The sequence below is a fragment of the Symphodus melops genome, assembly GCF_947650265.1.
Source record: "Symphodus melops genome assembly, chromosome: 15".
Lineage (NCBI taxonomy): Eukaryota > Metazoa > Chordata > Actinopteri > Labriformes > Labridae > Symphodus > Symphodus melops.
In genome coordinates, this window is record NC_136705.1 from 17,861,870 (window position 1) to 17,875,183 (window position 13,314).

General features: G+C 39.8%; 1 protein-coding gene across 2 annotated transcripts in view; it reads left to right on the forward strand.

Moving 5' to 3' along the window:
- LOC306835472 (VPS10 domain-containing receptor SorCS1-like) overlaps nt 1-11,532 on the forward strand; it is a 55,472-nt gene extending 43,940 nt beyond the window's left edge. For both annotated transcript variants that reach the window (XM_079362026.1, XM_079362025.1), the window contains exons 22-27: nt 150-262; nt 1,126-1,260; nt 4,629-4,728; nt 5,147-5,255; nt 6,379-6,533; nt 9,530-11,532. In XM_079362026.1, the coding sequence (XP_079218152.1) occupies nt 150-262; nt 1,126-1,260; nt 4,629-4,728; nt 5,147-5,255; nt 6,379-6,533; nt 9,530-9,588 (671 nt within the window). In that variant the 3' untranslated portion in view covers nt 9,589-11,532. The remainder of the gene's footprint in view (nt 1-149; nt 263-1,125; nt 1,261-4,628; nt 4,729-5,146; nt 5,256-6,378; nt 6,534-9,529) is intronic.
- Nucleotides 11,533-13,314: the final 1,782 nt, after the last annotated feature.

Consider the following 13,314-nt stretch of genomic DNA (forward strand, 5'->3'; position numbering starts at 1 on the left):
GCTGAAGCCAAGCTTTCAAATTCTCTGATGAAATGCCTGAATGAACTTATCACAGGTGGCCTCACAGGGGTTCTGAGAAGGGTCTGATGAGTCTATTTGACTGAAAAAGAACATTTGGTCTAAAACAGATTACTGCCTGTTTCTTCCAGATCATTTTCGGTCTCATGTTTTAGCCTTTTCTTCTCATCTGGACGAGATGAACCCCGGGGTGTCAGAGTGGAGAGAGGACATTGGCAGAGTGGTGAAGAGCTGTGCTGTTCAGGTCAGTATATCACAAAGACTGTAACACAATCAGCATTGCACTCCACCTCATTCACATTCTAACCGTAAGTCGCTTTCCTCCTGCCGAAAGAGAGAGAAAAAAAAAGTCTCAAGTGTCTGTCTAAGTGAGACGATGACATTTCCGTTCTTGGATCTGCTGCATTTTTTTTTTAATTTTTTTTTAATGTATGCATGTGTTTTAGTGGTGAGCCTTGCACTCCACTCCTTGCAGCGTGTTTGACCTCACTCGCTGTGTAATTAGCTGTTAACTTCCACACGCTGACACGGCTCATCACCCAACATCATTATTACCGGTCCAAGCTTTGAACTGAACTTGTCAAAACACTAAAGGGCATTAAAGGACAGCTGCCATTTGCTCTTTTAAGAGCTAAACGCCATCGCCTAAAGACTCCAGTGAAGGGAAAGTAACTGTGGTGAAGAACATCCCTCTCAGACCCAGTGCGATGTCAAAAAAAAAAGCACCAGGTTATGTAAAAGACCTGGATACTGAGCTCTATATATATCCTACGCTAGCCCTCAGTATGAAACATTCACTTTGACCTTCTGTCTTGTCAGATATTACCACGGTTTACACCAGGAAACTGACAAGAGACCTCTGGTTACGGCAGAACTGCACTAAAAGCCCTGGCCTTTACCAAAGACTGTCAAATTACGCTTGCATGGTTCAGTGTATCCATGCATCACATCCTGACAGAGACTGGTGCTGAGGCTGATGTAATATGAAGCAGAGAGCCAACAATATTTACTCATTAATACATGCAGCCCAGGAGTAGTGTATCTCCTCAAACAGAGTGCATTAAAGCACCTTTTTTTTTAATGAGGTGTTGTTGTTTGTTGTTAAAGGTCACAGGAATCAGTGAGGATCAGCTCCTGGTCACCATACTTCCAGGATTACCAACAACAGCGGAGATTTTCATCGTGCCCGAAAAGAGGTCGAGACACGGAGCTGTAGATGAAAAGTGGGCGCACTTGGATCAGGTACCATCCTGTTAAATCATCTGAACGGACCCCAGCAGATGTTCGGCATAATGTGTGTGTGTTTTTAATCCCCCTTATGTGATAATTAAAGCAGCACGAAGGAAGGCAGAGGAAGTCAAATGACTGTCTGTGGAGAGAAAATCCCTGGAGAATATGCCCTTTACTTTGATGCGACACTGTTATTTGTTAAAGCTCTGTTGTCGTATTAAACGAGGACATATTTTATAATGTTTGAACATGTAGCTCATCAGAGAGTTGAACCTAATTTGGCAGCTTTAGTGATTGATAAATTCTCAACCTAATGAGTGACTTCACATTGGCAGCACATATTTTGGCCTGACATATGCATCGGTTGTATCTTACAGACACATTATTCTCATAGTGCAGTCTTTTCTCCCCACAGCTGACTTCATACACAGCTGTCCTTTCGTCCTTCATTAAAGATTTTACACGCAACCGTTTGAATGATAACTCTCTATCTCGCAGTCAAAATTATTCTATGCAAAGAGTTCATCCACAAACTAACCCGCATACAACATAACAACTTCTTTTCAAGATACATTTCAGCCAACATTTTGCTCTGAAATGCTGAGGAAAAAATTCAAAAACCCCTTCGTGTAAACAATTGAAAGTTTTGGAAACGTTTCCTATACCATAGAATAATACTGCAAACATCATCATATCCAATTTTTCCCTCCGTCCATTTTTTCTTACGCTTATCCGAGAGTCGAGGTGTCAACCAAGACTTCCTTTTGCCCTGCAACGTTTTGTCCTTGTGGTGGATTGGGAGGCGTTGTCAGGCTAGACTGGATTTAAATCCCTCCAGTGAACTCTGGGTCAACCCCGAGGTCTCCTCCCAGTGGGACATGCCCCGAAAACCTCCAGAGGGAGGTCCTCATCAGATTCCTAAATCACCTCATCTGACTCCGTTCAATGCAAGAGCAGCAGACCGCCAGAGGACACTCTTTCTAGCCAATCTTATTCTTTCAGTTACTAGCTTTAGCTTTTATCCTTCAATTTCTTAATGACTCTCATTAAGTAAAGCTTTAGAGTTTTGTGTTATTGTATATTGTCTTAACATTGTTCAAAATTATTGAATATATATATATATATATATATATATATATATATATATATATATATATATGTATATATTATATCCAAACTGCACTTCTTTTTTGGGGGGTTTTCTTTGCACAACATGATATATACGTGGAAACAAAACACACTGAACTGATAGGGTTGAACTTGCAGTTATCCGATTATTTTCCAGGTCTTTTATGATGACTTTTTATTGAAGAACATTTACCATGCATCCACTGGTTTCCATGGATTTCAGTGTGGCATTAAAATCTACTTGTAGGGACCTTAAACCTGTTTTAATGTGGCCGTACATCACAAAGAGCTTTATGTTTGCATTTATTTCTGTCAAAGTGATATATCATCGCTGCATGGTAACAGAGTTTTAAGTGAGGCTGATTTGGAAAGTCTCCACCTCATGGCCATTCAACAGTAAGGTTAACTTTGACAAAAATAAATGTGGACACAATGTTCATGGTGATGGATTACTCAAGTCGGCCGAGTTAACGTCTGTGCAAATGTATTTTCATACCGTAGTCAAAATGAATGGACACCACAGGCTGCACCGTATACAGGAGAAACACTATGTCATTTTTTGGAAAAGGTCAGCAGTAATGAAGAGAGGACATTTGTTGTGGTAATTGGGGTAAAAGATGCAACTCTGGTTTGGTTTGTTATGTGAAAACAGGAATATGTTTTCTCTTGTGTCATTAGCATGCAGGCACCTCGAAGTCGAGTCATCTGATAGAGCTTTACACTGTAGGATATCCATCTCATTTAGCTTCCAAAGCTGGGAAGAAAGACCTGCACAATCATTCAATCAAAGCAGCGTTTCTGCATTATTATGAAGGTTTAATCCTGCGACGCGAAATCACATTGTTTCGTTCTTGTCTACAAATAAAACCCTGATTGCAGTCGTTGTTCAGGTTCCAACTTTAAACAATGACATTGTGTGTATGTATTGCCCAACTGTGCAGTGTCACATAAATTGTGCACTTTTAATATCAAATCCTTCCTGCAGAGTAATGCATCAAATGAACACTAGAGGGCAATGTCTTCACGCGTAAAAGGGCCAAAACATCAGAGACATGAAATATTCTCAAAGCATCTCATCACTTTAGAGACTCCATGCCACTTTATACAAGTTTACAGACTTTTATAAACCTTCAAGCTACTTTGAAATTATGTTTTCCTAAAGCCAAATAAGAACATTAAAGAAGGGTATTACCAAAAAAACAATATCAGAGAACTCTCAAAAATAAACAACCTCCAGCTAGACAGGTTCATTTACTCACCGTAAAGGAAAGAACCACAATGTATCACAAGTAAACATCATTTTGCTGGCTCGCAGTCAGTCTTGAACTAAGTTAATAGGTATTTAATTACATTGATGCATCATATAATTGGCACCACGGAGAAAGGAGACAAACTGGGGCATGCGGCCTGGATTGGGAATTAAAGAGATGTATTTATCTAAAGCCTGTCTGATTACCTGGCAGAACCTCACAGACAATAGGGTAATAAATCTTCAGTTCACTGTTCTCATCTCCAGTGAATGACTTACAGAGCAGCTGCATTAAGCCAGCATGTGCCCACACACACACGTGCATGCGCTGAGTGTATGTGTGAAGCAGCTTATTAAAATGTGTAATAGATTTACTGACCCTGATATGCCACTAGAACAAAAAGTAATTATTCATACTGTGTAGAGCAGTCTAATTTTAACCAATGGAAAGATTTTAGAAAGCGCGAGATGGAATTAGTGAGGCATGGCTAAGGACTCAAATGGGCTCTGGGAAGGCATTTTGGTCTCTTGTTGAATGACTGCTTCATCTAGGTGTGAAAAGCAGGGTAACTTAAGGGAGGAAAATGAAAACAGTAATTTTCTGATTTTAAAACGTGGATTAATCTCCAACAGCTTTGCTTCACGTAACTTGTAACTCAGTTCCTAAAAAAGTGGTTCAACTAAAAGGAAACAAAAGAGGAGGCAATATCCCAGTTTTGATTAGAAAAGATTAATTTTGAAAAAAAACCAAAAAAAAAACCTTGAGCCTTCTCTACGGCTGATATGGTTTCCAACTATCTTAAAAGCCACCTGGGTTTCGGTGCAGCAGGTTTGGTTTTCCGTGTCATATCAACATTTGCTCCTCTTTAGACGGAAGCAAAAATTCTGATTCATAATTCAAGCTGCGGGATGAAATGACTTGGGCTGAAATATTGATGACTGTGGAATATTGCTGTGCAGCCACCGCTAACAGTCCCGTCTGCTCTGTCACTCCTCCTCATAGCTCTCTCAGGTTCTGCTAAGTGCTTTGAACCAAGACCTCATCCGGTTCACACTCAAGCCAGGGGTGCTGGTGAATGTGTATGCCACGCAGCTGTCGCCAGGTGAGTCTGCGGCCTCCGACACATACCTAAAAAACACTCTTTTTTGTAGTAACATGAGTCTAAGTTTGGATTTGAAGATGATTATTCAGCCTGCACAGGAACAAACATGTGCAGGCTTTCAATAGTGCATTGTTTTTTTTTTTTTAAAAAGTGTACTCAGGGCTCTCTGGAGAGCAGCAATGATCATGATTGGATTATTCCAGATGAAGTAAACTAAACCATAAAATGATGATTGGACTTTAGCTTTCTCCGTCATTTTTTCCTGGATATTTGCAGTAAAAACGACACAGCAGTTATTCTCCATTGTCATTTAATAGGATTGCGGTACAATTTACATTCATACAAAATAAAAATATGCATTTGTCCTCATTTCATCTAATCTTCACTCCGTTTCTCTGTCATTCTTTGTCCTTCAAAGCTCCTCTTGTGGACAGCAGTGATAGTGGCCACAGCGGCACTGCAGTCATCATGCTGGTGTCGGTCGTACTGATGGGCTTGCTCGTCTTTGTTGTATATAAATTCAAAAGGTACAGTATACTGGAGCTAACGTATTACACAGGCACATATGAGACACTGTTTGAATTAATGTGTGAAGATAAATCCCCTCCTTTTTCAAACTTGCATCTTTTCAAATATCCATGATAATTTAGTTGTTATTGCAGTGTTGTCTAAATGTGTGTGTGTGTGTGTGTGTGTGTGTGTGTGTGTGTGTGTGTGTGTGTGTGTGTGTTGTATAATGGCTCTATATAGAGTCGGCCCCATTATCTACAGGCGAGCACTTCCCTGCTGAACTCCTAAAACTTTCCACAGGAATTCCGCCTCCATTTATCTCTGAGTTATGGACACTGGCGACACAATAATAGCTGGAGGAATAAGACAATTCCCCTCTGTCTCAATCTGCAGAATATTACAGGGACTGACAGACTAATCAATTCTCCCACAGAGCTGAATGGGTGTCAGAGTCCTGCAGTTATCAATATTCATCTATCTGACAATGTGAGGGTTGACCTTTCGGAAATGCTAAACACAGCCATCCAAGGTGAGGCATGCTCTGCAGAATGGCAGGAAAGGTTGAGGTGATAAGTCCTGAGACAACATATATTATACAGTGAGGGACATACAGTAAATAGCATCCTGTGCTGCAGGTAATCCCATGCCAATCACAGGGGAATAGCTCGCTTTCTCTGCAGTTGGCTGAATTTTACTCATTAAGAAGCCCAACATTGCCTAACTCTAACTTTTGGGATTATAATTACTACATTAAGAAATCAAGTTTGAGTTCCTAAAGCTGCATCAAATGTCACCGCGCCAGCTGCTGCACATAATCACGAGGGGAGGATCTGAAATTAGAAATGAAAGATGTTAGTTTTAAGCAGAATTGCGGGTGCATCTGAAGGGGATGAAAAATTGATTGAAAACTGAGGTGAACAATATGAAAGTGAGAGAGCAATGCCCAGTGGCATGCAAAAATGCCCTAGTTTCCAGCGTTCAAGCAATCTCTTCCCATCTTTAACAGTTAAAAATAGTGTGTGACACATTATGCATAGTGAAAGCATTAGTGAAGAACAGACCTGATGGCAGCTTTCCATTAACTTGCCATTTTTAAAAGCATCTTTTTTTTTCTCTTTTTTTTTTTTTTGCTCTTTTCAGGAAGATTCCTGGCATCAACACATACACAGTGGAGCAGCCTGACAAAGAACAAGAGGTCATCCCGACGGTGACCTCCATCGCCGTCCCAAATCCTGAGGGGGACAAGCTGACCTCTCTGGATCATGTGGATGTACAGCTGGACTCCAAAAGCAGAGGTATTAATTTGTCCATTTTCTTCCTCTAAGCTACAATTATTCCTTGAGCATACAGAGGGTTTATTCACACAGTTATTTTCAGATTCTTTAGTTCGACAATGAACGTCTAGTTTGTATTCTGATAGGGCGCTTACACAGTCAGTGGTATCAGCTTGAAAAGCAACAAAAAGGAGAAGCTTCCACCGCACATAAAACCTTCTTGTGCATCTCAAAGTATCAGAAGAATGACTAAGAAGAAGAAAAAAAAACATTTTTATCTCAATCTCTTAACTATACCTGCTTATTTCTGTGGAAAGGGGTTGTGGTGCCAAATCGAGAGAACATGTTGTCTGGAACTTAGCGGTTTCTAGTTTTAGAAGTCAAATTTAAAACATTTCCACAATTTCCTTGAGAATTTTTTTAATCAAACAAGCAGAACTATTTCCTAAAATTGCAGTAGGTCATCTCTGCTGCTAGTCGTGTTGTTGAACTCGAAATCGGTCTTGGTCTCGATGGCGGTCTCAAGTCCACTTTTTGAAGGTCTTGGATGAGTCCCAGAATCAAAAGCATTTGTACTCGGTCTTGTCTCCGGATTTTACTTTAATTTGTTTTGCAACATTCCCGTGATGATCACTTTACAAACAGCTAAAACAGTGGACAGGGGGTTTAAAGTGCAGTAGCAAGCGTCATCCTCAGATTGACTCCTGAACACGACGCTGTCAGGAACAGCAGTACCTACAGTCACTAACTGTTAGCACAAACACATAGCATAGCCAGTCTCTTCTCTGCTGCCAGTCCTTTCCTTCGTTTATGTAGGTTGGTTAAGTCCAGTTGCAGTCCTCTTGATTATATAAATATATAAATCCCCTCCTCCACCTAAAAGCTATTTTTATGGGGAAAAAAGTATTGTGGCATCTACAACCAGCCCCACAGTCAAAACACATCACAGTAATGAGTAGACTGAAACTGTTTTTTTTCTACATTAACACTCACTGGACTTCACATTTATTTTCTTACATGATATTGCACCTTTTGCACATTTTTTTGTTTTTAATCATTCTTTATATTTGACATTTTTAAATACTACTTTGTATATCTGTAATTGTTTCTTATATTTTATTTAAGTTCTTGCTGTTTTCTTGCTGTTTTTCTCCCTTGTTAACCGTTTATGCACCAATACGCCAAGACAAATTCCTTGTCTGTATAAATATACACGATTCTGATTCTGAGCCTTGGCATTGATAGTGACTGGATTTATGTACACTGCTAGGAAATGGGCTCTTATGTTTTCATGGTTTAGTTAAATTGGGAGGGGGTTTGGCGCATTCGATGGACACGCCAACAGCAGAGATGAATGCTTATTTTCTAGTGATTCTTAAACTTATTTTTATATTTGAGATAGATTTCACGACTGAAATTCGACCTGGTGGCTATTAGCTCATTCTGTCGAATATCAAACGCACCATACATACTTTCAATTGCTTTACACAACTTAAAAAGTAACAGATTTCTATTGGTATTAACGATTTTGGTAGCATTTGGGATAATCTGACAACAAGAAAATAAACCATAGGCCTGTAAAAAGCCTAATGCTTCAATGATAGATGTTAGAAACATTTTTAATTTTTGAGCCCATAATAAGAGCAGTCAGGCTGTTGTAGTGAGAAACCCCAATGAAAATCATTTCACTTGAAGCTCTTTTCTGGACAGATGATGAATTCAAAGATCAGTTTCCTTTTCTGTTGCCAGCTACAGCAGACTCTTGGGGTAGAGTTTACTTTTACTGAACTTTTCTTTGCTAATTTGCAAAAACAAGGATGCACTGTGGAAATGTAGTCATTTTTCTTGTTAATTAGTGCAGCAGAATGGGCTGGCTTGGCTCATGCAAAACATTTAGGTTAGCCAAAAAGTTTGAGAAAGCCTGAGAAATGAGTAAAAGAAGCCCTTTAAACCAGGATTAACTTTTAGCCTTCAAGCATTTCATTGTCTACAACATGGCGTAGAACTTGTGTGCCGAAGTTTGCGCTGAAATATTTCTTACTCATACGATTATGTGATTACATTTACAGCTGAGTCTTTGCTGAATGTTTGACGACATGTAAATAAAATCCACAAGAACTATGTTTTATTTATTCGGTTGTGAAGGACTACAAATTGCAGCATGGCTTTCATGAAGCACTTACAGTTTGATGATTGCTCTGAAAAGGTTCATTACCCAACAAGTCTGTGCCAACACATCCTCTTTTAGAGGGGGGATAGAGTGAATGAACAGAAGGCTAATGTGACAGTACCTCAGACCGGAGCATTGTACATGTTTTTGTTGATTTTTAATATCCACTTCTGTTGCGCTTTGAGCTCTGCAAAGAAAATGAACTGATCTCCCATTTTGTTTTTCAGTTCTGACAGAATTCCCACAAACGTTTAACCAAAACTAGCATCATTATGGAAACACGGACAGTCATTAAGCTAGTGTTTCCTTTGTGTTTGTGTTTTTGTGTGTGTGTGTGTGTGTGTGTGTGTGTGTGTGTGAACTGACCCTTAAGTACAGCAAAGAAAGGACTTTTGTGTCTTCAGACAGGAACAAGTTGCAGCTGTCTGTCAGCGAAGAAATACAACACATTCACTCTGTTAAGTGCTGCTGCTCTTCCTCGCTGTATTTTCATGACTTACCAAGATACAGCTGTTGTTTATGTGCTGTGTATTTATGCATTTGCCATCCTGTGTTTTGACATAGTAAAGTATTAGTGTTCACAGGTAAGTGAAGCACAATCGACTGTCAGATAAAGTGATGAGAATGTCGAGGTGAATTATTTGAACCAATAAAATAATTAGTGCATCAGGAAAGTAGCAGAGTGGTGAAAGCATTTTCATCAAGAAATATCTTCGTGGTTCCAGCTGATTTACCTCCAGCAATCGACCTGTCTGAGATAAATGTGTTTGCTTGTGAAAATACACCCGTATGCAAATCGCGACATAAAATTCCCCCTCTGTCTGTTTTCTTTCTTTTCCCTTGCCAGGCTACCTGCCATCTCACACAGACATCAAGCTCTCTGATGAAGCGCCCCATGTGTTTTAATGTTGGAAGTCTATGGCCGACTCGAAAGCAATACATCTTCTTTGGCAGTTACTTCCAGCAAGCTATGAAACCACGGTCACAATGAACGGTCTCGAGTGTTTTGCTACCCATGCATGGATGGACCAGTTCACACTGTGCTGCCTAATCCCTCCGAGGAGACTGTACAGATTTATACTCGCTTCTTGAAAAGGGACACTTTTTGACTGAAAATACTTGTATTTTTGCAAGGACATTGATCTTTTTATGTAAATAATGTACATCCATAATGGAAGACGTTAAAGTTATTTGTCTCGGCTGGTTACAGCTGCATCTGCTGCAATGTGAAAATATCAAGCAGCAAGTAATGTACGATATTATCTCCAAATGTGCTCCTGTTTCTGTTCTTTGGGCCTGTGTTTGTGAAGTTTACTTTGTTTAACTCTGTGGAAGCAGCTTATCAGAGCAAGACAGTGAGGGAAGCAGATTCATTAAGCTCTGCACAATCAGTAAATCTTATCACCGCATTCTCATCAAATGAAAGCTTGCAATATCCACGAGATGAGGGAGGGCTCCTAGTCCCAGATTGGTGTGTTCCATCAAGCCTGCCGCTCAAAATCGCACATATGTCACAACAATAACAAGAACGGAAAATGACTGTATGTCCTAGAAAGGTATGAAACAGACATCCCTCTTGTTTGGGAGACTTGTGAGTCTGTTTTGTGACTTCGTAATAAACTTTATACAGTCAATTTTAAAAAAAACAACGTAAAACACATAATACACACATTTTCGCTACAAGCTAAAGCATACGGATTGTTACTGCAGCTGTGATCTCATATTTGACTTTTCAAACCACTTTCAAGTGGACTGTTAAACAATGATTTCTAAACTTGTGCATCATATTTGATTGTTTCTGGGAGCTGGATTTGTTGTACACTCCGGTTCCAAAAAAAGTGAGCTAAATTGACATTTTCCAAATAATTCCGGGGTTGCAAACTTTAAATGTGATGCAGTAAAAAGTGCCAAATCTGTCTTTGAATCCATTACCTTTCAATACAATATTTATTTTGTCTTTATTTTCTGTGATTAATTGAAGAGTTGAGCTTCTGGGCATGGATTATGTGTGTTTTTGTTGTTTTTCATTGAACTGATCATTTTTGAGGTTGTGTAACCTTCTTACAGGAAGCACTTCAAAGTACAACCTTTATTCATTCTGGACTGTTCAACTGCCATGACAAAACCAGCCTCTCCACATGGCATTCCCTGAGTTTACAGGGATGCAGAGGATCCTGCAGCCTGTTCTATGTTTGCCCCCAAGGACTCGGCGGACAAAAAGGCTGCAGATTTGTTCATCTCCTCAGCTGCGAGGGACACGAAGATAGAGAAGACGTATCTGCTGTCAACTAGACTCAGCCTACGCACGGAGCTTTGGTCAGCTGCTGTCTCTTTGGGATAAGTACTGAAGTTCTTCTTCATCAAACTTTTCTTTTTAAGTGTTGTCAGCATCATATGTCAGAAAGACAAATTGACTAGAGGCCTCTCCATACTTCTTCCCTTCCAGTCCTGCGATCGAGCCTGAAGCATAAATAAACTCGCTCTCGTCATCAGGTGAACAGTCTCTCTCTCTCTGCACCGAGCATCGGAGGAGTTTCTTTTGTGCTTGTTATATATTTAACAAAGTTTCTGTTAAGTCCCAATAATCAACCTGTGAATATGATTGTGAACATATTTGCATGATGTAATTTTTTTTTTTCCTCTTTTAAGATACTTGATCTATGTCTTCATTAGGGGAAAAAATGACTTGTGAGAAATGTGAGCTGCAGAATATTTTCGGGGGTTTCTCAGAAGCTAAAAAAACTCATCCATTACAAGTGACGTGATTATTCAGTGGGTTGTTTCTGTGTCTATCATTTGATCTTTCAGAAGTTACCATGGCTGCAGAATAAAGCAGAAACACAACATCGATACATCGTGCCTTGTCGTTAAACTCATTTACAAATCATAAACAGCTTCTTTTTTTGCCACCAGGATTTGTTAAAAATGAATTTTTTGTAATACAGCTCTGAGGTTTTTTTTCCCCCTGATTTTGTCAGTCAACAGACTTCTTGAAGGAAAGAACTTTGTCTCCCCCTGAGCTGACTTCAATTCTGTTACAAATTGGTCGTTTTGATAGACAGGTATTCTCACTTTGTTGAATTAGTTTCTTTTTCCTGCCTCGTCTCTGACAAGTGTTGCATAGCATGCTAAAAGTTTTGGTGCAGATATTTGCATCGTACAATGGGGGCCCAGCAGCAGGACAATGAGAAGTAGCCTGGAGTGATTCTAATGGGCTGGTTCCTTGACTCTCCCACTGTGCTACAAATTAATTACCCCGCTCTCCAGGAAATCAACACTCACACACACAATGGAGGAAGATTTTCCCAGTCTGGGCAGCACCTTGAATGAAAAATGTCCCACAACAATAACCCACAGCAATATTGTGTTAGCCACAGTGTGAAATTGATGAGCATGTTTCCTTTCATTGAGTGCTACATTACGGTGCCTGGCTGCAGCGAATCATCCATTAGTGATTGTCACCGTTCAATTTGATTGTGCACCGGCGAGCATCCCAGGGCAGTTAGAGAAAGGCCTTGGTGTTAATTCAGACTGAGAGCAGCAGCGAGAATAAGACTCTCGGGGCGTTGATGGCTGCTGGAGTGATGAAGATTGGTGTGTGATATGAAGCTGTTGAAGTGGCAAAGAAAATGCAAAACAGAAGAACAAGGGCATCGTCGCTGCAGATTTGTGTTTGAAGACTTGTTTCAGCCAATCAACTGTACTGTGTGTTCCTGTCATCCGACCTTGCTGTCTGTCATATTAATCTGAAAAGCTTTTACGCCTGTCTGCAGGTGTGGACCATGTCAAGGCAATTTTTTGTTAGGTTGTCTGTCTGTGCAATTCTCAATTGAGAAATCTGAGTCTTTTGATTGAATTTCATATAGTAAAAACTCTGCCGTAAAGCCTGAGCACTGGACCCTCATTGACTCTACTGACTTCAGATGAGCAGTGTTTGAGTCTATGAGAGCTTGAGATGGTATCAAAAATGAGAAACGGGCCAGACTATTATCAGATCTCCAGTATATACTTCTTACATTGCAGTGTAACAACATATGTTCCTTATGGAAAACCTAATTTGCAGTTTTTTTGTCATTTTCATGCTGACTTTTAAAAAAAAACATTATTATATAATGCTCTTAAATACAAATACTGAATATTTAAATTGTTTAAATTCAGCAGGGGCTGGAAAATCACTTCTGTCAAATCACCATATTCACCAGGCACTCTGGGTAAGTCCCATTGTAAAGTCTGCATAAATGTGTACTAATGCAAAGTGTGTCATTTAGTGTTGTGAAGTCTGCATCAGAGCCTATTTTATTTGACAGTGGGACATCTCACAGAGTGGTAACGCACTGTCAGTCCTTGACTTTGGAGATTTGAGATTTGGTTCAGGCATCACATTCGTTCGATTAGAACTTAAGGGGGAAGTTCATGTTCACAAAGCTTCTTCCCTGTTCTTCATTCACTATCACTATCAGTCTGATTTACTCATCAGCAAAAATAGTCTTTCAAAAGTGAAGACAGCATGTTTGTCCGCAGATATTTAGGAGGAACTTTAGGTTTCTGTCAATCTTGGCGACTCATGTGTACCAGGCGATGCCTTTTACATATTTGCTGATATTGTTCATGAAAATAATAATATATAATAAC